The following is a 27,256-nucleotide window of genomic DNA, read 5'->3' on the forward strand; positions in this document are numbered from 1 at the left end:
CACCTTGAACCCCAAAGGTCAAAGACCATGTGTGTTCTTTCTCTGTGTGTGTGTCTCCCGCACACACAAACACACACACAGGGTCATGGTGTTTGTTTACTCCCTGTCACACACTAAGCACGCCTGTATCAACATTTCTGCTGCATCCCAGCGTGAGTTCGGGGGAAACCCCCCACTCGGTTTAAAATCATTGATTGATTCATGGTATTGATTGACACATGTGCCTCTTTTACTCATTGAATCAAAGTGCTCTTTTGAAATTCTGCGAGCGAGCAGAAGAATTATTTATCCTAAATGATCTGAGGTGTTTTATTGGTGTCAGGAGATTAAGTTTGAAAGTATGCTGCTACAACGGACAGATGGGCAATAATCATCACAGGTTTCAAAAGAATCAGTCCACATTCTGATCAGAAGGAGGATGCAATTTGCTATGAACTTCATAAAAGTTTTTATGAATGTAATTTAAAAGAATGCGTCTCTTGTAATTGTGTGTCACGGGGCACAACGGTAGCCTGGAGGTGCTTTCAGTCATTGTTTTCACTGTAAACACAGCGGTTGACCTCAGCAGGGTGTCTTTTAACACAGCTATTAGCCACTGCGTTCAGAGTTTCTAATGATTAAACCTTTTCAACTTCCTGCCGCAGCTCGCCATGTGACCATGGCATCCACAGTGACACTGAGGGGTTGATTTTATAGGTTCCCTGAGCGACAGACCGCTTCACCAGCAGAGAGGAAACAGATCTGTAAAGTGAAACATCGGCTCCAAAGGCTGATCATCTCGTCTGGGATTAGTCTTGTTCTCAAAACTCCTGAGCTGTGAGTTGTTGCAGGAAGACGAGGGTGGAAACAGGAGTCAGAGTTTGGAGTTGGAGGAACTGCCATTGAGAATTTATTTCTAAAGTCATGTCCGGTTATATTAACTAAGTTTTGATCATCTAGATGAAGCAGCAGCTCACCTTGTTAGATTTCAGAGCGAGACCTGTGTCTCTGGTTACAAAGAAGGATCTTATTATCTAAAGAAACATTACGCAACTTATTTTTACCTATAAATAACAGTTTCAATGTCATTTTAATGGTTCAGTGTCTTGTAATAAGGTGAATTGTGTCGCTGTCCCTTGTTTCTGCACTTTGTGACTTCAGTAAGAGGGCAGGATCACAGCGTCACGTCTTTACTTCAACATTGCTATGACGTCATGAATTTATGTCTTGACGTCTTACAAATAACATTAGTACACGTCTGACAAATTGTTACAGACCTGGCATTTGTATTTACAACAGTGGTGTTGCACTCTCCTCTGCTGTATAACTGCACAAGTGTTAAAAAATGAAGAATAGTTTGAGCCAATAACCAAACTATAGATGTTTACATACTTGCGTACTGTTCTAATTATACGACAGTAAACGACAGCAGAAAACTTTCTGTGAACAACAGAATTTTATTTCAATTAATGGATAATCCATATTTCCAAACAAAAGTAGAGGGGATAAAAACAAACTCATAGAAACTTTCCGTGAATTCCTTTATCAACAGGCAGATTTCTAAGGTCCCAGATGGCTTTTCCAATACCAATACTCGATGTTGATACCACAGTGCCATGTTGGAAAATGTGAGACAGGTTGTCAAAACAAACTTGCTTCCACCGAGTGGAAGGAAAAAAAAACAACTTAAAATAGTCCTAAGCTAAGTCACAGTCATAAGTCCAACTGGGATAATATTTTAACATAGACTGAGGTTTTCAGAGGTTAGTGATACTTTTCTCTACGGTATCGGTACGATAAGCTCAAATGACACGAGTCGAGGGGGTTTTCCCAACACGACAACATCATCAGGAAGAGGAAAAGAGCTCGTGTGAGGTCTAAAATAAATGAAGGTGCTGATGATGTTAAAGCATTAAAAATCTCGATTTTGCATCACTTTTGTAAGCAACCGTTATCATTTTCACATCACGCGAGTTCGTTTCCTCCCCTGACGGGACATAATACCTGTTATAACAGGTAACGAGAGATTATGGCACAGTCATAGGATAAATGCTCAGTGACAAAATCTTTGTTCTAAGGCAAGTACAGCTAGTTTTGCAAAAAAAATGATCCCCCCCAGTTCAAAAAGGTCCAAAATTGACAATCGTGACTATAAAACAATAACGGATGAGTCGTGTCACTCCTGTGATACCAACATGTTCGGAGCTGTAATCGGCCCTTTTGAATAAGTAAAAAGGTAGATCGATCGAATGGCGTGCGGGTAGCAGGAGCCTACCAGTGCTGTGATTTGACAGGAGTGAATAAGTGTAGGATCTGACAGGTTTTCAATGCAAGTGCCTAAGCTTTCATTTGTATTTTCTTTTCTTTGTTTTTTTTTTTTTTTTTACTTTTTTTTTTTTACAAACTCCTTTTCTCCCCATGAGACCCCAAAAACAAGTATATAGTCAAATTATAGACAAACCAAACATTAAATTTTCATCACCAACACTACCACAAAAATATCCAAACAATATGCATTTTGTCAGCTTTGGCACAGGCTGCTGATAAGTGTAAATTTTGCAGGGCTTGTCTTCTTGCTCTTGTACTGATATTGGCATGTCTGTCTGTCTGTCTGTCTGTCTGTCTGTCTGTCCGTCCGTCCGTCTTCCCACCCGTTGAACCTGAGCTTTTCCCATTGAACCCTAATATGCTATAGATGCCTATGAATCAACAATATACTGTACATATGGACACAATCATGAGTTTTCTCTCCATATAAACAGTGCTAATACAAACACACACATTAAAACATGTCATCTGCAAAAGTCCAAGACATTTTGGCATTTGTCTTTCTTTTTTTTGTTTTTTTTTTAATGGCTTCTGGCGTTCTTGTTCAAAAAATTGGTGAATATACAGCGGGCCTTGTGCTCCTGATTGCAGAGTCCTGTAGGCAAAGCCCTTGCTCAGTATTCGCCGTGCTGGGATGCTTGTACACAGCCTCTGTAAATGTAGGCGTAGCACCACCAATAAAGCGACTGTTTTTGTCCTTTGCTGCCCCTGTTTTCGTGGAGTTTGAGACTTGACATCTGAAGTGAGTCCAACAGACCTGCTGGTGAACTGCGCAATAACCCGTTCTACCAACCTGTCCGTCTAGTGCCGCATCTCAAGTGTAGACTGAACCATCGGCGACTGAGGGGCCACCCAGGTCTGGCGGTGAATGATCGGCTGGCTTGTGTAACCAGGACGGTAATGGATGATATTGTCGGTTTGGGTTTTTAAGTGGAATGGTGAGCTTCCTCTGACGCAGAGAATGAAGGGATAGAGGGAGGGATGGATGGATGGATGGATGGATGGATGGATGGACGACTGGTCAGATGGACGTTCAGCCTTGAATTTGTCCCGCAGCTCCTCTCTGCCTCAGGGCCCGTTCTCGTTGTAGTGGAGGGAGATGGGCCGCTCGCGCTGCACGGCGGGCATGTAAGGCCAGTTGTAGCTGGAGCCCGAGAGCAGCATGTCGCGCAGCAGTGTCTCGATGGGCGTCTTTCCCACCAGGCGAACGAAGAACAGCTGCTCGATGACCGGGGAGGAGACGATGCGCAGGGACGGCAGGCGCAGGAGGAGACGTCCGAAGCGGTTCGGCTGGCTGGGGTACTGGTTCCTTACGTACTCCTCCAGGGCGCACTGGGACTTCTCCTGGATGCTCTCCACGTGGGCAACGTCTGACAGTCCCATAGCATCTAGACAGAGTGAAGATAATAAGAAGGTTTAATCAGTTGAACATATAGTTTCCCTGCAGGACAATGAATAGAATCTGCAAAAAGAATCTCTTCGTGAAACTGATGGAGATGCAGATGATGCCAAGGAGACAGATTATCTACATTGTTCGATCAGGAGGAGGAGCATTTGGCTTAAATGACTAAACTGGCTGCAAGTCATGTAGCCCACATCTGCGGAGGTGACACGCTCCCAGACTGCATGTTTGACTTTTTTTTTGGTCAACCCACAATTTAGTCAATCAGATGATGAGTGTTGCTTGGCACCATCGCTGTGATCTCATCTTCTTAATTGTTTGACTTTCTCCTTCGGCTCGTAGATATTCCTGACATTTGTTCGAGGAGTCGCAGCTTGTGGTCCTTCATGATGCACGTGAGAGCGAAGACATCATCAGAAGAGGCTGACTTGTGGGATCAATAACGCCAACAACTGACTCACTGAGCGCATTAAAAGATGTCGACAAATTTAGCGAGAGAGAGAAAAATAAACATGTGGTAATCTTTCCATCGAGACCTCTTGAAGCGCCACACACACTGTGGGACACACTGCATGGGACGTTTGACGAACTGTAATTGTCTGACGTTTTTGTTCCCAGTGACCCGTGATTAGGTTGATATTGTGCAGTCCGATAGCTCAGATTGTGCAAGAATGTAACCTCAGAGTGGGTGGCTCAACGTGAAACCTTGACCTGATGCTGCACGAGCTGATTGAAAGAGATAAATGAGAAGATGACATGGGGGGGAAATGAAATGGAATCAAGTGCTGACAGTTTTTCTTTTTTTTTTTTTCTTCCCCCTACTCAAATTCCTCAAGCCAGGGAAATCTTGCTCGAACTTGAGGAAATCGAGGTTGTCACTGTGGAGATATGTATCGGCTTCACCCCTGTGGTCTGTGTTCACAGCACACTACAGCGTTCCCTTTCCCCGCAGCTGGAGGTCATGTTCAGCCTCCTGCCTCCTCACACCTCCCCTCCTGACGGCCCCCGCCTTGGCGAGAGTCTCGCACGGCCGAGAGAGAGAGAGAGAGTGTGTAACACTGCGCGCGATACTTTTCACACCCTCCGTGTGCAGGGGAGAGCACGGGGGGATTTAGCAAAGGAGGTCAGAGATGTGTGAACTGAAAACAAAGACACATTTTACTTTACTACGCCACGTACTGTACATGCAGGGGGAGAGCGCTGGGACTCTGCCCCCTGAATGAACCCTCATTTGGGAGAGAGGTTTTTCGATGAGGGCAATTTCTTCTCCAGCACGTTCTTCTAGTCTAAAGGCGCTGGCCTGTACGTTTTAACCTGTCACCTTGCATTGTAGGTCCCCTTTGTCACCTCACACTTTGATCTGTCCCCTGTGTAAACCCTGCCCTGCTGGGCCTCAGCGCCGCACAACAAAAAAAATGTAATTTACCTCATATTTTAATTGAGAGTGTCAACCGCTCCCCACCCCCAGCGGCCACTATTCTCATCATTCTGAGTGAGTAATTGCTCCCACTCTGGCTGTACTTTCCTCCACTCGGGGGGGGCAGATGGACTTTTTTTTTTTTTTTTTTGTCAGGCTGCCATTTTGGGTCCTGCGTGACAAGGCACTCACTGCCCGCTCAGGATTAGCAAAGCTGTCTGTGTGACTGAGACGACTTCGCGTGCCGAAGCGACAGCTCTGTGGGCGCCCTTCCACGCCAAGCGCCATGTTCTTTTGTCTGATCCTTGGGCACACACCGGGTCAGTGGGGGTGAGGGATCAGGGTGGCAGGACTGTGATGCCCGTTCTCTGATGTGGCTTGATGGGACTGGGCTTCCCAGGGGAGGGGACTCGGAGGGAGGTGAGAGACGATTGGTGTTTGTCTGAGCTTGTTAGCTCATCGTACCAGGTCTGCAGGAGTCAGGTTTATCAACGGGTCTATCGAGTGTGTGCGTGTGTGCATGTCCGCCTTCATTAAAGTCAAGCGTCTGTGCTAATGTCTGCACGTTTCACTGACTGTATTGTCTTCTTTTTGGCAAGACTTCATGTGCGTACATGTGGGTACATCTGCCCGCACACTGGGAAGTCACATGGGATGCTCAGGGCTACAGGGGTTATGTAGGTCATGGCCGGGGCTGTGGCGAATCCTCCATCTCACTGGATCCCACCATACATAATTCAACTCCCGCGGTGGGGGCAGGGGTCCCGGGGCCTGGGCTGGGCCTGGGGTTGGTTTTGGGGAGCGTATAGGGAGGAGGGGTGGATGACTGGTTTCAATAATAGATGGGATCACGAAGTAGAGATGGCTGACGAAAGCAAGGAAGAGAAGGGAGAGTTGGATCCACAGCCACCCACATACATGGAAGCGAGACGCCGGGTACACGCAGAGTGAATGTGACAGGCCATGCAAGGGAGAAAAGAGGGAAAACGAAAGAAAAAAAAAAAACACGGACGAGAGACATCTCAGTGTTGGCTTCTTTGCCATCCGTTTCTTCCCCCTGGGTCACAAAGCATGATCTCTCTGTGAAGTGTCCCAGATGTGACAGTATTTTGGCTGGCACTGGAGCCCAGTGACTGTTGGGATAAACCTCAACGGGGTTTGTACACAAGGGGTATCAAAACAATGCCTCTCCCATGGGTCTCCTCAAGACGTAAAACCATTATATTTTGATTTAATCTCATGAGCAGCTTCGCGGGGAGTTCAACGCAGTCAGGGTGTTAAGCCTCCAGTTTTTCTTTTTTCTTTTTCTTCGGACGAGCCAGAAAAAGACAAATTTATGTTAGAAAAAAATCCAGCTGAGTTTCATCTACTGAGCCAAAGAGAATCGCCCAAGACATCATGATTAAATATATGTGATTACAGACAACTAAATGTGACAAAGAAAGAGTTGCATCTATAGAAATGTCTTTTGTGCTTATCTGTACATTTTCCCTCCAAAATGTTATGAACAAAGGGAGGGAATTAAAATGCAGCTCAGCAAACAGCATAACAGATAAATAAAAAGGTAAGAGCTTGCGGTTAAACACAACGACAAAAGTGATTCATGTGAGGCACAAGCAGGTAACTCACGGGGTCAACGGCGACCTTTTACAGTATGAGAGAGCGATCGCATTACAGTCAAATTCACGGAGAGCAGAGACCGTGACTGACTACCGGGGAGGGCTGGAGCTGCGGCATTTACATATGGAGCCAATGAGACAATATCTGCTGCAGCGTTAGAGGTCACGCCGTGGTCAGGCTCGGCGGAGGTGAAAAGGTTGCGGGCTAAGTACAGCTGAAGTCGGGTCCATTTGTCTGCGAGCGCAAACTGGATTGCAACACAGCAGAGGCAGGAAATGTTTCAAGGCAGTGAGAACATCTGAGTGCTTCTTATTTTCAAGTTCAACCACTGAGTTTCTCTCGGGCTGTGTGTGGCACAGTAGTTAGACGCTTTCAGACACTTATTTATAGAATATTTAGCTCGATTTCCAGACATTGGCATGCAACATTGCTGGTTTCATCTGTGTGTTAAATGTACTTAAAGCCTTATTTAAGCTGAAGTTGACACTCCTACAGGGAGAAAGTTGATTATTATCTCAGGTTGTCAAACACTGACGCTGTGGGTTTGCCACCTGGCTGGGAATGAGTCTCAATCAACTTTCTTTCTCTAGGATCGTCTGCTGCAGCTTTACTGAATGTATTAAGAGAGATTTCTGCTGCCTATGTTATAATGTTCAACAGTGCACAAGCATAGAATGACAAGCTGGAGACTCCTGTTTGCAGGGGTGGAAGCAGCTCAGTACATTTACTCAAATGAACAGAGTCAGTTTTTTCAGTGTTTTTTGTATTTTTATCTTGTTCTTAACCAAAACCTTTCATGTGCATTTTTGTAGCCAATGACGCTCTCCGTTCACAAACAGGCCAGTGTAAACCCTGATATACAAATAAAAAATAAACTGTGGCTGTGTGCTCTCGTTGTCTGTTTCAAAACATATTTTAATACATATCAAAAAGTCGGTATTCCAGTGGCTAAATTGTTCTAGAAGCCGACATGCGTCTAGCAGGTCGCGTCAGGTCACAGAATAACCTGCCTCTTGGCTTGTTCTCCAACTCAGGTTAAGCTGTTTACATGTACCTTGATACCCTGCGATTAAGTGTCCCTGACATCAATAAACCATTTAACAGATCGTTCCTGTGCCAGTGGAAGACAGCTCACCCGCCCCGCTAATTCCTTCCAAGTGAAGTTACTCACAGGAGAAAGGTGGTGTTTTTGTTGACAAGGATCTACCCATAATCCTCTTTGAGATCGAGTTTGCGTAGAGTAGAAAGATTGAGTGAAAGGAGCCTTCTGCTATTGAAGATGTTCGATGTTCGATGTCATATTTGATTTATCATACCAAACATTTGACTCATAATAACGCCGCTCTGAAACTCACATTTTACTACGAGCCGTCTCTTTTGTCTTTGCTGTTTTTTCTAATTACTCTTTCCTCTTGACATCATCTGCATCCTTCACTCAGTTTCCTCGCTGTTTATATGGCACACGTGCTTCATTCAAACTCACCGGAGGTGAAGAGCACGATGGACTTGAGGCAGGAATATTCAGCCGTGTCGACCTGCAGCGCTTTCAGCTTCTCCACCTGCTCCTGGAAGACGCGGATGTGGTCCATGAAGGCCACCACCCTCTCCGCTGACATGGGCGACGCATGCAGGCCGGCCGCTGCCAACAGAGGGGCCACGTGGAGCGGCATGGAGCACTGGGCGGCGTTGAGGACGAAGAGCTCGCTCCATGACATGCGCAGCAGTGCCACCTGGAACGCAGATAGTACAGAGCTGGTTATCAAGAGAAGGAAATGATCTTCACTCAGCAGAATATCTGTGCTTCAGGTCAAACACAATGTGACTAACAGGGATGATGTTTAAAAATGTTTGATTAATTTCATTATCCATTAATCGTTTTATGGACAAAAATGATGAAAAATGCTCATTACAATTTCCCAAAGTAACATTTTCATCTTGTCCAACTGACAGTCCAGAACACAAAGACTCTTCATTTACTGTGATATTTATTTAAGAAACTAGCAAATGTTTGAGATTTTCTCTTGAAAAATAACACAAGCAATTAATCAATTAACAAAACTGGTAAATGAAAATAAGTTTTGATCGAATAATTGTTGCAGCTTTCCTTCAAGGCCTTCTGTAGTAACAGTACAGCCGGCTTTAGATCTCACTTCATTAGCGTCAGTCAAACTGTGATTAAATACCACGAACACAAACTACTTTCAAAATGAAAACTGGACGTGAGATGGTTTGAACATCGAGTAATCCAAGCCACCTTTGGAAGATGGTCAGAACTGGGTCACATTATCAGGAGCAAACCACTGTACACACAGGACAGGAGCTTCTTTCATGCACAAATTCATCCCAACAAGTGATATATTCATTCATCGATGCATCATCCACCCCCTCCTCCCGACAGGAGGAAGCGGCACATAAAGTTCACAGACAGTGCTCGTCAGACACCGATTGTAAAAAGGACGATACAACATAATAAGTGTTTATTGTTGATTTTAAAAAGGTCATAAAGTTTACCAGGGGATGTGACGAGCTGTGTTATGAGAGGTAGAAATATCTTTTTTAATATGTAATATGGGAACATAGTGATCATAAAGGAAAAATTCACCCAAAAGTGAAAATTCAGACACGATCTACGCTTAAGGACATATCAGCTTTAATTTTCTTCTAAATAACTACTTTTTAAATTCATCTGGGATCTCAGGGCTTCTGGAGATTTGTGTTTTGCCAGCTGAAGCTGTTCAACAGGGATCCGGACACACACACACAGGTGGCTGACGTGATCTGGCATGACACCGAATGCTTCCTACCAGCAGTGTTTACAATAACACTTATTTACTACCAGCTACAAGCTCTCTATCCTCAACGCGTTTACATTTTTTTGTCCACCGATAACCTAGATACGTACTGTCAGATTTAGACGCAGTAAAGTTACGGGACAAGTGTTGATACGAGATGCAAGACGAGTCTTTTTACAGCCGGTTGAAAAAGAAGAATCGTAAAAGACGCCCAAAGTGAGTTTTATGGAAAACACGGAGCTAATGCTGCGACACTGGAGCACTTACTGAGAGAGAGAGGACAGATATATTCCACATGTTGACATGACATTAATGATATATTAATGATATGGTGCCGCTCGACATGTTTGTGATGAATATGCCTGCCCAAGGTGCATGTGAATATTTATAGGTCAGACGTAGTCCGTGCCAAGAGTTTACAGCTGGTATAAATCTACACGTGCAGGATTGATGTCAGGTCTGTTCATATTGAATGTCCTGAGCGCCTGTTTCTGCCTTCACTGAATAACAACAGAGCAGCTTTCTTTTTATAAGCCACTGAGCGATCCTGAACAAATATGAAGAAAGGAAAAGGACCTCTTTTTTTCAAAGCGTAAGCAGTGGGTGAGACGTCGTAAAGAATCTGTTTATTCTGCCGTCTTTCATTGGTTTACAGCTTGACTTTGTTTTTTATTCAGTGTGTTTATGGCTCAAATCTCTTTTTTTACTGGCTCTATATTTTCTATATTTCAACAAAAGTTGATATGATAGGAAGAAATGAAAGGTAGAAAATGTTAAAATGATGCAAATGTTTGGGTCAGTATGTTATCTGGATAATATGCTGATGAAAGTTTGCACATTTAATGTCAAAAGCCATGTCTCTCTCTCTCTCCAAGTGTATTCTCTTTTCACAGTTGACTGAAGGAACAATTAGATTTCTTTATAGGAAATCTATTGGATGCTTGACTAACACCCTTGCAAATGCTCCCTGACTATACCCAGTCTGTTCTGGGATTTCAAACTGGACCAACATCACAGCTTATTTAGAAAATTTTACTTACATTACTGAAACCAGTTGACTTGTGAAAATTAAGCTGCAGAATTTGTCTTCACATGGTTTGTTGCGAGTGGCACCGAGCGCCCCTGATTTGCGTAAACTACCCTTATCCTTAACTTAATGCAAATGTAGAGTGGGCAACACAATGCCCCAGAATGCATTGCAAGGCTGCTCACCCGGACAACGTGTGAGAAGTGTAGGAACCACTGATCCTGTGGGTACGGTACCATTAGGTGATAAAATCGATGCCATTCATGGCTGTATGCTCAGTGTGAAGCTACAGGCAGCAGTTTATTAGCTTAGCTTAGCACAAAGAATGGAGACACCAAGCCTGGCATTGTCTTTAATGTGGAGAGACTCCAGGAAGTAGTTTTTTTTTTCAATGAGCTCTGAGCCTTTATGTTTCTTTAAGCTCACACTCAGTATTGAGTCTCCCAGCAGCACATCATTGCGACAGAATTATAACGCAATTAAGTTCCCCTCTAAGTTCTTAAGCTCGAGTCAGCCATAAAAATGTCGAACTCACCTGATCCATGAGCTGCAGGTCAGGGAAGAAAGGGATGTTCTTGGCCCACTCCACCGCACTGAAGAGCAGCCTGGCCGCCAGCTCGCAGATGTTCTCGATGCCCATCAGGTTGTTTCCCTGCATGCACTGGGCCCCGTAGCGAGATGTGGGGTAGGGCTCGGCACGCAGCAGCAGAGAAATGAAGCCGGACAGGTAGGGCTGGCCGTTGTACGGGTCGGTGCCGTTGGTCAGGTACTGTCCCGGGCTGCTCTGAGAGTTCGATGTACGTCCTCGTTGTACAGCTGAGGGAAAACAAGACAGACGAAGATGATAATTCAGCCCACAAATCTTTTAATCCATTCATATGCAACATTACGCCTGTGTTTTTTTTGTTTTTTTTTTTGCTCAGGGGGATATTTTCATCCCAGTCCAGCTGACAACTTTTAGCAGACGGTTAAGATCTGTCATCAGGTTGTTAGTACATTTTTCTGATTTAGGAGGCATAAACACCTAAAGCTGGTCTGCATCCAAACAGTGAAGTGAAACCTAAAAGCTGGGCGAGATTTGCAGATGGGAGAGGAGACGAAGACGGAATAAAAAGAGTGAAATTGGGCATGTCAAATGTGTTCGGGCGGTTGGAGGGGGGGGACTTTGCAGAATGGGGTCAAAGGGGGCGAAAAGTGTGGAGACGGGAACATTTCTCCGACTCTTAAATATGTCAGCAGCGCTCGTCTTTTCAGCGGAGCGGTGGAAAGTGGCCCAGGCCAAGGCCATTCTGCACCGCTGTTGTGCATCAATGAGTAATGACAAGCAGCAGCTGGTAGAGATATAACACTTCTTCACACCTACACATGTTATGCACCCGCACAGGCGCGGACACATGCACACACCACACATGAATACATACGGTAACATCTCCCCTCCCCTCCACTGGCAAATGGCTCAGCCCGAGGCGAAAAGGGCACGCAGAGGCCAAGCGCTGGTATACACACACACACACACACACACACACACACACACACACACACACACAAATGCCCAACCCCCCTTGTGGAGCGATGATGATGCAGCGAGCGCTCAAAGGCCCATTTGGAAAACACCTGTTCAGTCATCCCCACTGTCTGACTAATAACTCCATCTACTGTTACACAGAGAGCAGAGGGAGGCACTGGAAATGCAGGGGGAGGGAGGGGGGGGTCCACCGTGTGAGGAGAAAAATTAGGTAAAAGGGTGAAACGGCGAGATAAGGTGAAGGAGGAGAGAGTGTGAGGTGATAAGTTGGGAGCAGGGAGATTGAGGGCAGGGGGGGGAGGGGAGAGGTGCAGAGTTCAATATGTTTGAATGTAGCCCGAGATGAGGCCTCAGATAGAGAGCGGTGGTTTACATAAAGAGACAGGTGGAGGCGGGAGGTGGAGAGAGAGGGGAGGGGAGGGTCGGGGGGGAGGAAGAAAAGGGAGAAGGAGGGGTTCGGAAAATGCTTTTCAACTCTGCATCACCTGTCGCCTCACACACACACAGCAGCTGTGTCAATTGAACGCACCGTGGCGCGTCTGAAAAAACGAGAGGTCAAATCACTCGCGAGCGTTATAAAAATGCCTTTAATTCTAGCCCCGTCCTCCGAGCAGAGAGAAAATACCTCCGCACAAAAGGTGTTGACCTCCAACTATTAGTTCTCCCTGCGAACCTGTGTCAACCCGTGTTCCCGGAAAAAGAATGCGGTCTCCTTTGGCAAACAGCGCAGTCTCGCTCGGCTGGGCTATGAAGAGGTGTTGCGTGTCACAAAGACGTTGCACAATGGGACATTCCTCGTCACTCGTGCTCTTGTCTTGCTTTGCGAAAGGACGGCTGTCAGATTAGCCACACGTGTCTGTCGCTGCTGGATTTCACAAACCCAAGAAAATAAAACACCGCTCCGAGCGGCGGGGGGGGGAAAGCGGTCCCAGAGCTCGGCAGTGCAAAGATTACCTGGTCAGACATGTTTTTTTGGTCACTCAGATGTGCTTTGACCGTGAAGTGGAAGACTGATTAATCACACAGTGATGCAAGTTTGTGAAACTCAACAGATCCTCCAAATTAAACAAAGTATATTGCTCGCTGCTGTTTGAACAGGTTCATTAGCTTGAGGCACGGAAACGTCTCGGTCAAGGTTTATGAAAACACTGCGGTCTGGGTTGAAATAAGTGCTTATTTGAGGTTTCGGGGACCTTTGTTGTTGTGGTTTCAGTAATAATCTCGTGGTTAGGGTTACAGAGCGATCGAGGACATGATTATCCTTGAAATGAACCGCTGTCTCCCTTGTTTTGCTGGGAGGACTCGCTGGGACTTGCTCAAAACAGCCCCTAGTCCCTTTCCACTTCCACTTCCATTTGCACATCCACGTTGAGGGACCGTCACACTTAGTGCCCCCCCCCACCCCACCCAAAACCAATTAGCCTGAAGTGGAAGAGTTATAAAACCCTCCAACCGAGGCTGATTTACTGACCACATGCAACGCCACTTCTTGCAAAACACAAGTTCTGTGCCAGTACCTCTACTTAAGATCACGTAAACACTTCTCCAGTCAGGAAGATGGAAGACGTGTTGCAGACTGACAGGGACCGTTTTAAAAACCATGCAGCTCATGAACATCAGAGTGAAAAAAAATAGACAAGTAAAGTTTTTTCCATGCAACTACGGCACAACTGGCAGCCCTCCCGACTCTGACACAGTTCTCCTGTAATTCTCCCAATTTATGAAAATTTTAGTCATCCCAACCCGTTTCTGGTGCTGTACACCGTGTAGTCTGTTGTACTGATGTGTCTCTTCGTCCTCGGTGAGAGACAGACAGAGAAATGGAGAGAAAAGATAATATTTGAGCAAATTTCAGGCGCCCTGGAGAGAAGAATTCATGACTCTTATGTAAAGTTTTAAAATGAACATCACGTCGGTTGTTCCGTTCGTCGCAATGCCAGGGTTTTTTTTTTTTAAGTTCGCACTAAAGGGAGAATTATTCTATATCGTCATCAAGAATACTGTCGCATTTTACGTATTGTTTTGTTGTTTTCGTTCTTTAAATGCCACCAAAATGCAGGAAACGGTCCTTGAACTCACATTTCGATGGGGTTGGACCTCCCTCACATCCTCTGCGTTAGTTTTGAAAAGTTGGCAGGTATGAGCCACAGTTATGAAAAGGTACAACACTTTGTTTTCTGTCGGAGGGACAGAAGTTCGTAGCAGATGTTGCTGTTGCCTTCTGTCAGACTCCATGAGGGAGTAGGCGTGGGGAGGGTCCTCTGACCTCCTCCTACACGAACTTTGCTTCTTTACAATGACATCACCTAAATTCCTTCTTTGCTCACGATGTACAAAAGTCAGAATCTGTACTTCCACTTCCTGAAAGGACTGATTCTGCATGCTCCTTAGAGGACGGTCTAGAAAGCCACTTTCCCCGACTGTCCATATCTAAGTCAGAGCACACCGGCAACCTCAAACTGTCACTCCGCCCTGCATTTCATCTTAAAACGCAATTTTTGTTCCTTAAATCTGTTCCTGGCTACGGGGATGAACAACCCCGTCTCTCCTTCTTTTGGGCTGCTCACTAATGCTCTGCACAAGTTGCGAAACACTTTGTTCCAGAATTTATCGAATCCGGCGAAGCTTCACAAATTCCACCGCTCTGCTGCCTTTCATGTCTCTGATACGTGAAACTCGCGGCTATTAATTTGCCCTCACATCAATTAGTGTTTAATCCCGCAGACGGTGGAGAATCTACTTGATCCCCTTGACTTTTCAAAAGCCTCATTGTGGGGGGTCACTCGTGGCTGAGAGGCAGAGCACTTGAGTGCCTCTGACGGAGACACATCGCTCTCTGTTCTTCCCTCGCCTACAGCCGGCTGACGAAACAGAGGAGCGGGGAGAAAGAAAGGGAAGGGAGGGCGAGCGATGATTGTGGAGAGGTCCAAAGGAATAGAGGGAAAGACAGACAAGTGTAGAGACGGAGAGATGCGGGATCTTGACATAGAGAAGGGCAGCCAGAGAGCCGGAGAGACAGAAATGACATTAGAGAGAAACAGATGCCTGAGGATGAAGAAAAAAAAAAAAAAAGGAAGCGCGGGTCAGGGACAGAGACGGAGAATAAAAGGGGGGATGGGAGTAGAAAGTCAGATTTGAGTCCGTGCCATAAGCTGTTTGCTGCTTTTTAATTGGTGGCTTAGCTTAATGTAAATGACAGCTCATCAGCCGACAGTAAGAGGAGAATCAAAAAGCATTAAAACTTGGCGACTCCGATACCAAAAAAAAAAAAACAAGACAAAGACAACAAAGCGGCATCCTGTGTAGCATTAAACGAGGGCACAAGAACGAGGCAGCTGGGGAGAAAGCGCATACAAACAGAGGTACCATGGGACAGTTCAGCTGCGACGTTCGAAATGCCACTTCAGCAAATGGCAGCTGGCGGAGTGCACAGTTCGCTGCCTGGCTGCCCTGGATTAGCCTCTGGGTCAGACTGTTAGTGGAATTACAGCAGCTAAATACAATTAAGGCCTATCAACATTTGGACTAAAAGGTCACGGTGCCAGGGCAACACAGACGCATTATAGATTCGGCTCAGTCCAACAGTTGCGTTTAATAAGTAGCTTTTCCATTTTCTAAAGCCTCCACTGGCGAGCGCGGAAATAAACATGTTTACCTCGCGTGAACCCGCGTCTCCACATCACAGACGAGTCGATGTGTCGATGTGTGTGTGTGTGTGTGTGTGTGTGTGTGTGTGTGTGTGTGTGTGTGTGTGTGTGTGTGTGTGTGCGCAGAGAGAGAGAGACATAGAGAGATTAATTAACAAGTTCTGTTATCAGACACATGGCTGAACAGTATGTGTGTGTGTGTGTGTGTGTCTGTGTCACTGGAGGCCTCGATAAATGTACATGGGTGTAATCCAGCTCACAGGTCACAGTGGCAGAGTGCGTCCATGTGGCTGCCGTTGTTCTATTTTGGCCCTGAACTTTGACTTGCAGGTCAGTGCTCTGCAGCGGGTCAAAGCTCCCGGAGAGAGTCAGATAGGAGAGGCGAGGAGCTAATGTGTAAGCCAGGAGAGAGTTGGAGATAAAGAGAGGAGAAAGAGACTGACAAACAAAGCGACGTGTCGTCCAAATACCGAGTGATAACTTGGTGACACGCTCGTTTTGTTGGTATGCTTTTATTCTGAAAATTCTCATGTTTGAGAAAACAACAGTTCTGTGGTTAACATGGCTTTAGGATGTCATCACACTCAAAAATACACCTTTTAATTTCAAAGTCACGACACCTTATTCTCCACAATAGAATGGTTTCGGCTTCTGTCAAATAAAAAAGAAGCTGCAATGACAGCAGTGTTTGTTGTCTGAATGTTAAGTGTACTTGTGTCTATGAAAAAGACATGAGCGGAAGTTCACGGTCCATATTATTTCACTGTGTGCTGTTGTGCAAGCGCTGACAAAGTTCTTCTTATGTTTATTCTACAGAAACACTTTGTGCTGCCAGATAAAAAAAAAAAAGAAAGAAAAAAAAAATCTATAATGTTGTTACATTCAGTCCAACACTTCAACACATTTTTCCATTAAAGCTGCTACAAGCTGCTATAATCAATAGCTCATTCTGATTTATGGTTAATGGACAGTAAACTTCACTGTTTTGATTCACTGATCTCCAAAAAAAAATAAAAAATAACTGGGAAAACCTGACTGTACACCACTTGCTCAGCACCAGTCAGAGTTAGCAACCAGCTAGTGAACAAACAGCTAAAGAGTCAGATTTTTACCCCCAGAGTGGAGTCAAAACAAAAAACTGGTTGTGTCAATAGCCAAGAGGTTTTACCACAGCAACTTTTTATGGGGATACTATGTCATTGTGGCATCTACAGCTGATCCTGCTGCTGCCAAGTGGTCGAAATATACAGTGCTGTTGTAACATATTAGCACTAGCTTGAAAATGTAGCATTAAAGGAGAGAAACGCCTCGTCTGAAGCCCCGCCTTCAAATTTGGTAACTTTGTGACATCACTGTGTCACATATTTGTCTGAATGTAACTCTAACAGCTAGCTTGGCATGCAAGAATTTGAATCAGCACAGCTGCTCTCTTGTTGTTAGGAATGCTGTCTCAGGCATGTGTGAGCTGACCAATCAGAGGGGGTTAGGTATTCAGAAGGCGGAGCTTAAAGAGACAGGAGCTTAAAGTTTCAGACAGTGTGAGAAAACTGATGTGTTCTTTGAGGATTAAAGCATGTAAACCTATTCTAGTAGTGGCCCAAAATAAAAAGATCAACCTGAAAATGAGCATGATGTGTTTTTTTATTTGTCTTTAAGTGCTCGTTTTAAATGCAATGTGAAGTAATGAATATTTGTCGGGCGGTTAGAGATGAACTGTAACACCCCTCTGAAGAGAGACACAACATTAAACGAAGATGGAGCGCAGCAGAAAGGTAATTTACTCCCTCTCTTCACATCAACTTAGAAATTATTGAGAACAAGCCATCTGCAAACATATGAAAGAGGACTGGCGGCGTCCCCAGCCGAGTGTCTGTCGAACATGAAAGAGCAGAGATATACACAACCGAACGAGAGCGCAGCAGAAAAAAAACAACAAAAAAAAAAAACGGAGGCAGTGCAGGAGCTCGGGAGGGAGAGCAGTGACACAGACAGAGAGAGACAGAGACATGGAGGGCAGGGGAGGTTTGCGTGAGGAGGCTGGGTGGCTTTGCCGTGCCGATGCCTCAGTCGCTCTCTCACTCAGGACTTTGATGAAGCAGTTCCTGCATTAATTAGTAATCCTAATTCAACTCTGGGACTCTGATTCACTGCGTCCTTATTTACACTTACACCCCCCCCCGCCTCCTCTTTATTTACCACACAGTGGGCCACAGCAGGAGTAAGTCCATGTCATTTATGTGTCACGCTGTGCATGTGTGTGCTCTTTTAAACAGCTCTCAGCTGCCTGTCTTCATTTGGAAATTGTCAGCTTGTGGTACAATCATCATGCAGTAAACATGGGGACTATAATTTCAATTATATGAGCTTTTTAAACTAGTTTTAGTGCAGGAGTGACCTTTTTTCCAAAATGCTTTTTCTAGTATGTCTGGCAATATATTTCAAAGGGCCAGGTCACCCAAAATGGATGGAAGTGAAAATGGAAAATATCTTCCTATGACAAAAACAAATTCTGGTGTTTTTCCAAACAGAAAATCCACACAAAGAACAACATATATCAGAAATGTACAAGAATGTAATTTCTCATTTTTAAAGTTTGATGTTTTGTCCTGTTTGTCTTCTTCCTTCTTCACTTAAAGATTCCTTTGACTAGAAAACATGTGGCACAATGTAAGTGCACAGCTCAACAAAATATACAACAAATGTCGGGTCATTTTTAGACACTTTAAGGCAAATGTTGCATGTTATATACATTCTGCTGTATTGGACCTAAAAACCTGAGTAATGTTGAGCTGCACCGACTGGTTGATTTAAAGAAAATGTGATAATTAATCAACAGTTTTAATCAATTGTTTAATCAAAAACGTCAAACATTTGCTGGTTCCAGCTTCTGAACTGTAAAGATTTTCTGCTTTTATTTATCATTGTTGACAGTAAATGAAGAGTTTTGGGGTTTTGAATGTTGGTTGGACAAAAGAAGCAATCTGAAGACTACACTAGACTAAAATATTAATAATTTACCTTGGCAGGGTGGAACCAAAATCACTGTATGTGGCTGGATTCAGGTGGGGAAATGTGATTTTTGTTTCAGGGGGGAAACGACTCTTTAATAATTAAATAACAGCAGTCAGAGAGGAATGTTCTTCATATTAAAAACAGGAAAACCTCCTATGTCTCTGTCTCTGTTGGAGACACAAAGCATGTTGTTAAAGCCGTTACTGATGCGTCCCGGCTTCTTCTGCCTCGTCTTCATCACAAACTACCGTCACAACTAACCCCACTCAAGAGAGCACAGATGAGATCACCAGCTAAATCCCTTAAAATATAAATGCGCACAGATTCCCCACAGCGCTGTGTCAGAGCGTGCACGTGTGGCAGACTGAGGGGAAGAGCCTTGTTAGAGGGGGTTAAATGTTGCTGACAAATCCTGCGTGTTCTCACAAGTGACCCGAGTGACACAAAAAAAACAAAAAAACAGGTTGAGCCACTCGAGTCTCAAGCGAAACAGTCCAGAGTCGGTTGGCGAGGCGCCTGAGAAAGTCACGTTAGGTTCTTTTTTTGTCACATCGGTGGGATGTGAAGAAAAGACGTGTAACCTGTATAGGAACTGTATACTGGGGGGCTGGACCCTACTGAGAGATGTGTCAATGGGAGCCATTTTCCTCTGATAATGACTCAGCCTATGAGTGTGGTGACAGGGGTTAAGTGTTTGAATTTGTCAATAGCTAAATTACAGGGATAAGTAAAGGTTTCCAGAGCTGAAGGAGGCCCGACTGCTGTGTTTTGGTGCTAAATTGCCGGCTGTTACAAGCCCACTGTGCAGTATGGATTAGTCAATACACGTTGCCTGTTAGGCTTTAGTGCACCGGTGAGGGTATTTACTCACTGCGGTTCACACATTTGGACTTTGACTTGCGCCTGTCTGTTATTAATGCTTTAGTTTTGCTTGACCTATATTCTCCACCGCTGTTGGTATTTTGTCAGAGAGCAATATGGGTCAGAGGAGGCAGCAGCCTTCCCACTCCGCGTGTTGAATGTGAGCATTACACGTCCCCGCGCCACAAATGGATGTTGAGACTATTTGCCATCGCTCCGCTCTACTTGTCTGCCTGGATTCGCTCACAGCTGCCCAGGTGTGTGTCTCCAGACGCACTCTGCAGACGAGATGACACCGTCGCTGTGTATGCACGCATTCATCGGCAACAGCAAACTACCTCAGTGAAGTCGGGTGGCTCGTCCTTGTGGGCTGATTCAAAATTAAAACGTTCACTCCAGCTCAAAAAGGAGCTGTCAGGCTGATGCTCTCTGCCGCCCCGCTTCCCATTCAGCCCAGAAACGGCGCTGACAGAGAAACAAGCGGAGGTTCTGTGTAGCTGCGCGGTGAGACAATGACACCAACGCTGCCAAGGTTTCAGGGGTTTGACACCCACCAAGGACGGCGCAGTAAAGGCTCGCTGTCATGGCGCTGAAAGGTGCTCTGGATAAAAGTCTCCCAACAAATGATATTATGTTCTAGACAGCAGTCTGCAGAAAGAGGTCAAACGTCCCCTGAGGGGGGGGGGCAAAAAAAAGAAACACTCACTTGAAATAAGTTCTGAAAGTGACGCAGTGCGAACATGAAAGTTTCAGCGTGTCGTCTCGGAAAGCTAAATATTAATTCAGTCTAAACAGAAAAGTCAGGCAGCAGTGTTAGTGATATTAAACAATGCTGTTATTATTTTATGAGCGAAACACAACTCGAGCTGATTTTCTCTTTGAGGAACCGGCGGAGCTTCAGCTGATTCACACCGAGTTAATCACTGACAGCGCTCTGACTTCCAAATGCATAATCTTTAACATCATTTGCCACCAAGAAAAAAAAGGTCAACACACACATTCACCCACGACAATATGTTCCATCCAACACTTTCCCTGTGACTTTGTCAGAAAGGGAAAGTACATTATGGCCCATATGCTTCATGGAGAACATTTTAAAGTAAGCAAAAAAAGGCCTCTAAATAATTCAAAAGCACGTCAAACTCTTCCAGCTCCACAAACTCCATTTTCACTCGTGGGTCATCCGGATCCGCTCGATTCTGACGGCATCATCTCTGTTACTTTTTGAATATTGTCGGACACAGAGAAAGGAAATATCAAATGCATATTTCACCGGGATCATAACTGAGAAAACGCGTCCCCTTGACAACCTCAGGTGAACCTGCTGAATAATGCAGAGTAAACCATGACTTATGTATGACCTCTGGGCAGGACGACAGCGGCTGTGTGCTCTCACAGCAAGGCCACTGTTCGGTTGACACCCTCAATCTTTGCATCCAAAGATACAGCGCTGCTCAATTTACTGAGTAAAATAAAGATGGCAGGATTTGTCTGAAAAATTCAAGATCTAAATATTTCTGTTGTGATTTTTGTCTCATAAAAATCAACAGGAGTCGTGATGAAATGACTGAAAACAAAACAAAGTACTGACTTTGAGGTGCAGATGCATATTATTTATAATTAATTATGCTCACATGTTTGTCAGCCGCTTATTTAAACACTATTTAATTATTCACGGCTCTTCTCCCTGGTCTTTAATTCTCTCTGCTCGGTCGTATGGGTTTCTGGACGGTGCCTGCGCCTCAACAGAAATGGACCTAAGTAGACGAATGATCTGATAAACAGAAGTCAGCGACAAAGAGGATTTGAGGACACGGTTTAATCCAGCCGACCTCAAAAGCACCAACAGATGAGCTCAGCCAATGTAAGTTGACCTGCTCCACATTTAAGCCTTTAACGCAACTATAAGCCAGCACTGCAAAAAATGTCAACTTCAGGGGTAAAAAATGATTTTCTTTTAAAATAAGTTGACATAAATCTACTCTATTAAACTGTTTTTTGTTTTTTTTTTGTTATTTTTTCTGGAGAATTTCCTTCGATCAGCTGATATTTTCTGGATTTATTAAGATGATTAAGAAACTTTTTGAATCTGAAATGAATCTGAAAGAAAGTTCAACAAATCAGGAGATGCAGCTGCTTTGTTAAGAATATTTTTGCAGTGTGGACTTCTGTACAGCCCATCAGTGCACCATAATGTTATATAATGTAAATAACAGGATTAACTCCTGTCATTCTAAAGGCTTGCGTCTGTTTTTGTCTCCTGAACATCTCTCTGTGAGATGAGCACTGAAATACATTTTTATTTTTTCAACTAAACATTTATTAGTAGAACAGGAAGTTTACCCATCGAAAGGAGTCAAAGTGTGAAGTTGTAAAATAACTTTTCACGTGTTTGAGTCTGAATTTATCTCTAAATAAGACAAATTGAGTGAGTTGATTTATTCATTTATTTTTTTTTCACCTGTTTGAGTGTGAAGATTTAAGTTTACATCTGAAGTCAGACGGACATTTTTTGCAGTACAGTTGATTTCCTCGCGTTCATTCAGTCGGAAAGGAGCGCGGCCGAGTCACTGTGGCTTGCGGGTGTTTTACATGAGGTAAGATCGTGTGTACAGTGCACACACACACACACACACACACACACACACACACACAGAGGCATAGTAGCGCACTAACGGGAACCCTTTAGGGATCATCTCGTCTCAGGCTCTGAGGAGGACGGGTATTTCCACCGTCTGTGTATTTACATTTGGCTCAGGCTGCTGAGAACAAAGGGCGGCGGGGTCGCTGTGGAGGCTGTGTGTCCTTAAAACTTCCCCTGGCGAAGTGTCCACGAGCAAGACTCTCTTGGATGATGCTGTTCACCCAAATCTGTCCTCTGAGCAAAGGGAAATTAAAGAAGCGACTGATGACATCTTCATAGAGGACTCAGAGACGCACTTACAAGATAATTAAAGCATTTTACGCGCGTCTCGTGGTTAATTAGTTTCTATTAATTTCCTTAAATTAAACAGAGCCATAAAAAAAAAAATGTTGCTTCTAAATCAATAATGTTCTATAAATGATGTCTGGAGGCAAAAGTGCATCGAACAAACACACAAAAACTGAGTCTGTGAGTGACGCTGCTGGCACAGATGTTCAGAGAAAGAAACTTTTGGACGCGTTCGGTTCACATTTTAAAATATGCGCCATCGCTGCGCCCATGAATGGGACGTCGCCGCTGAGGGACGCGCTCTCCAACACGTTTTCCAGCGCTCCTCTTTGGCACTAACTGACCCGTTGTTAATCCAACACAATACAACAAATGTAGCGGCATCCTCTTATGGCGGCTCTGGGTGTCGGTGAGCAAACAGCATAATTAAACCAGGGGGACAAAAGGGGGGATTTCAACTGAACAGAGCGCACCAGGGTGAATGGTTTGGATTTGGTAAATGAATGTGAAATAAGCATTGTGGTGCCGCAGGTGGTGACTGATTATTTACCCATAACAACAGTGAATGTGGCGAGGAACACAACTGATGGATCAACAGGCAGCACGGAATGGATTTTACGCACAGAATCCCTCACTGGCACTTTTCTTTTTAAAAGTATGTCCGATGTGAAATAAATTTCCGCTCCACGTTTAATTTTCTTGAATTCTTTCTTGCCACAAATGACATCTGACCTTTAATACTTCGCTGAAAACAGCTGAAGCAAAGCAATAAAATAAGACAAACAGCGCTGGGAACAAGAGCTCCAGCCAATGTCGAAGAGTCGGTCACTTGTTTAGAAAAACAGTAAAATGTTTTACGGCTGGGCTCCAGACTTAACGGCCTGTTAAGGTTGATATTTCACACGGAACAACATTACGCACAACTTTACGCACGGAAATACGAATAATAAACAAAAGTCTGTCACACTGACGTCCGTCACACATCTACAGAGCACAGCTCCGCGGCCTTACCTTCTCTCCTCATGCCGACTTTGAGGCACTTCTTCAGCCGGCAGTACTGACACTGGTTCCGGTGGTGCTGGTCGATTGGGCAGTCTCGGTTGCCCCGGCAGGTGTACGAGAGGTTCCGCCTCACCGAGCGCTTAAAGAAGCTTTTGCATCCCTCGCAGGTGAACTGACCGTAATGCTTCCCACTGGACTTGTCCCCGCACACCATGCAGTCCACGTTGGGGATCTTGTCCCCGGAAAGTGCATCGTTCCCCGGTGTGGAACCGTTGGGAGTCCCCGGTGCCCCGCCGGGCTCCTGGCCGCAAATCTGGAGCTGAGACCCCGGATCTGCCGAAATGTTCTCTGGCCACTGGCTTACTACCATTGCCATGCTATCCCCAAACACTTTGGTCTTTGTTTAAATCACAGAAGGAGAGTCCGGCTCACTGATACAGATCCGTCCTGACGTCTTGTGGAGAAAAAAACCGAGGGAGGGCGAAAAGGCGCTTCCCACTTCCTCCAGAGGTCAAATCTGAGCGTGTCTGAGCTGATGCGTTTAAATCGCTGGTGTGTGTTGTTAGTGAGTTCTGACTGTAAACATCTATCAAAGTTCACAGCAACAGCGAGGTATCAACATGATCGATGCAGACGCGCGTAGCCTACAACTCCCGGTGTTCCTCGCCGCGCAGCAATCCATAAACACGTTGTTCCTCAGAGTGTAAGCTCTCGGAAAAGTCAGTCCAGTAAGTCAGCGTGCGGGGAACACGACCAGATCTTTTAGAGTTGCCTTTAAGAGTCTGAAAAAAGAACAACAGGGGGGCAAATGACACGGAATACAAACAGACAGCGGTGTTTCGCGTCTCGGTCCGCCTCGCGCTCAACGCCGCGTTTGAATTCACTCACGATGAATTGTTCCTCTTGAATGTCAGGCTCGATTTGATACTGACCACATCTCATGTCACTCAGCGGATCGTTTATTTAGTCCCAGGGAGCTCCCGGAGTGCGCGGCGCAGTCCCGAGGAGTCGGAGATCCTGGTTCCTCTTGTTTTCTTGCGCGCAGCGGTGAAGCTTCTGGATCGCGACGTCAGCGTGCGAGATATTTATTTACCCGCCCGCACAAAGCCTCGATATTATCCGTGATCATCAGTGACCGTCTGCGTGAGAAACGAGATTCAAACAGAGAGAGCGAATCTTTTGCCCGCTCGAGTGTTTCTCGCTTCTCCCTCCGACTGTCCGTCCCACCTCCGACAGTCAACGCTACAATTTGGGGAAAGTGTCACAAGCAGGCTGCCTCGTAAGGCGGCTGCCCCCCTGGCGGCGCTCCATATAAGGTCACTACCGCCAAATAAGGTCGTAACCCCTCCCCTCAGCGGGAGAAGTGGAGGAAGAAGGGCCGGCCGTGATTGGTCCCAAAAGTCTGTTAAAAAGTAAGGAGCGTCGTGATTGGACGGCGGCTGATTGGGACGCGTTTGACTGACAGGAGCGGTTGTTGTGATACTTTTAAGTGTTTTACGTCAGAAAATTAAACAATGTGCATCTTCTGTCTCCACAGCAGCGTTTATAAACATGGTGTATTTCATTATACATGAGTTTTAAAAGTGGAATAAACTCCGAGCTGTGTTGAAGAGGAGGATCAACCAGTTTTATCTTTTAAATACACTTTTAAAGGATGGTGACGAGGAGGAGGATGGAGGGAATATTAAGCTAAATATGCGTTTTTCTTTTGTTAGCTTAATGTGGATGTTTGAGCTTCAGTGTGCAGAATGATGGAGGCTGTTTTCACCCCCATGTTCTGAAAGTTTGAGCATGATTTTGTCAGCCAGTTACCATCCATTATACACAGTTTTGTGATTAGTGCCCAAAAGTTAAAGTAAAAGTAAATATATCATGTTAAAAAAAATACTTTTGTTGAAGTAAAAGTACTTTTCTTGCAATAAATGTATAAAAAGTATCAGTAAAAGTAGATTATGCACATATTTACATTTATGTCTCTACAGTACATGATGGTAAACGGTGTATCAGACATTTTCCTACATGAGCTGAATCAGTGCTACTTTTATCAGATTGCAGATAAAATTGATTAATTTTAATATTCACTGCTTTGGCTCTGATGCAGCATGTGATCTGCAGAGTGAGTTATGAAGGTGTGACATCAAATAAATGTAGTGGAGTGAAAAGAAATGCAATATGTGTGAGAGGACGTACAAAGTAGCTAAAAGTGGAAATACTCAGGTAAAATACAATTACCTTAAATATGCACTGAAGTAAATGTAATTAGTTACATTCCATCACTGATTATTCACTTTTATAACTGATTTGTTTGCAGCAGTTAAGCCTCTGAGATGGTTTTCCAGAGAAGAACAAGGAATATTTTCCAGTATTTTCTTCAGTTGTTGCTGCTGTGAATGTTAATATCTTAAAACATGTCCGGTGGAGACTTCTGAGATTTAAGCCCAGGCTGGTTGATGACATGCCATAAACATTAATGTTCATTCTGAAAATATAATGTCATGTTGTTTATTGTTTTGCCCTCTGATCGCCGACTGGAGGTCACAGTTTACCAGCCGTTTTATCTACCGTGCTGCACTGCCGCGTAATCAATCTTAGGTCAGCTGTCTGCTGCGGGTGATCCCACTCACGCTCTCTGATAGACTAAAAGATTAAAAAACAAAAAAAGAAAAAAGAAAAAACAACCACAAGGGCTTCTGCTTAAACTGTGCCAAAAAAAAAGGAACCAAATGAAAGATCGCGCAGAATAATAAACGGATGAAATGAAAGGTCACACATCACGTGGGGGAACATCGGCTCCCAGCTTGCGCAAAGTTAACAATAACACCAAAAGGTGCCAAACTTCTCACCGAGCCAAACAAACTCCCTGAATCGTTTACCAGCGGAGAAAGTGTTGATTCTGTCGGTTTGTTGTGTCACACAGTCGCTGGCAGCGCACAAAAGGCCACTGCGGTAATTAACAGTGACAGTGTTGTTCTCTAATGGGGTTTTTTCCACGCCGAGAGCAGCGGGGACCTGATTATTTCCCCAGATCGGCTCTTGATTTGTCATGTGAAGGTAATTCTGACAACACCGCTGCCAGGAGGAGGCGGTGGAGGAGGAGAAGGAGGGGGAGGAGGAGGAGGGTGTCCCACCGCCCCGTGCTGCATGGGACCGGGGTCTGAGCACTGATAATGTGTTTAGACACGCTCTCACACTTCCACCCTCGGCGATATGAATCTATTATAAAGTGGAGGACTCACCACGACTCTGGAATCCAGCGCAGAGCTGAAATGCGTAATGCGTCTTCAGTCTGACGCGTCTGACGTGCAGCAGAATCACACGTGATGACACATTATGCTGCTTGTTTTGCCATCAGCGTGCACCTGCATGTTGAATAATAATAATAATAATAATAATAATAATAATAATAATAATAATAATAATAATAATAATAATAATAATAGGGAGAAAATTAAGTCAAATAAAAGTGAAAACATCTGATCAATAAATCATTATTTTCTCTATAAAAGCAGCTGAAAATAGAACTAAAGGAACTCAGAGGTTACTTACATAATCTTGTCCATCTATAAGCAAAAAAATGGGGATCTGTAATCCCCAGCTTTCCTTCTCCTAGTAGAAAAAAAAGTCCCAGATCTCTCTCCGGGGTCCGGGCTGCAGCGCCGGGCTCGCCGGAGGCCACCAGGCCGTGAGGCTGGCCCTGCGCTCGGCTTAATTG

General features: G+C 44.7%; 1 protein-coding gene across 1 annotated transcript; it reads right to left on the minus strand.

Annotated features, from left to right (window-relative positions):
- Positions 1-1,416: 1,416 nt before the first annotated feature.
- On the minus strand, positions 1,417-24,817 carry nr2f5 (nuclear receptor subfamily 2, group F, member 5). The gene is made up of 4 exons (XM_037075294.1): positions 23,554-24,817; positions 11,101-11,381; positions 8,230-8,476; positions 1,417-3,695 (listed from the first exon to the last, which is right to left on the minus strand). Exons 1-4 carry the CDS (start codon positions 23,918-23,920, stop codon positions 3,376-3,378), a joined length of 1,215 nt encoding a protein of 404 aa, XP_036931189.1. The 5' UTR covers positions 23,921-24,817; the 3' UTR covers positions 1,417-3,375.
- Positions 24,818-27,256: the final 2,439 nt, after the last annotated feature.

The sequence above is a fragment of the Acanthopagrus latus genome, chromosome 17 (assembly GCF_904848185.1).
Source record: "Acanthopagrus latus isolate v.2019 chromosome 17, fAcaLat1.1, whole genome shotgun sequence".
In the NCBI taxonomy this organism is placed as follows: domain Eukaryota; kingdom Metazoa; phylum Chordata; class Actinopteri; order Spariformes; family Sparidae; genus Acanthopagrus; species Acanthopagrus latus.

Excerpts from the sequence above, each read along its gene's own strand:
- nr2f5 (XM_037075294.1), bottom strand. The coding sequence starts at position 23,920 with ATGGCAATGGTAGTAAGCCAGTGGCCAGAGAACATTTCGGCAGATCCG. Across the intron at positions 8,477-11,100 it reads ACCTGCAGCTCATGGATCAG|GTGGCACTGCTGCGCATGTC; the intron begins GTGAGTTCGACA and ends TCTGCGTTCCAG. Across the intron at positions 3,696-8,229 it reads CATCGTGCTCTTCACCTCCG|ATGCTATGGGACTGTCAGAC; the intron begins GTGAGTTTGAAT and ends CACTCTGTCTAG.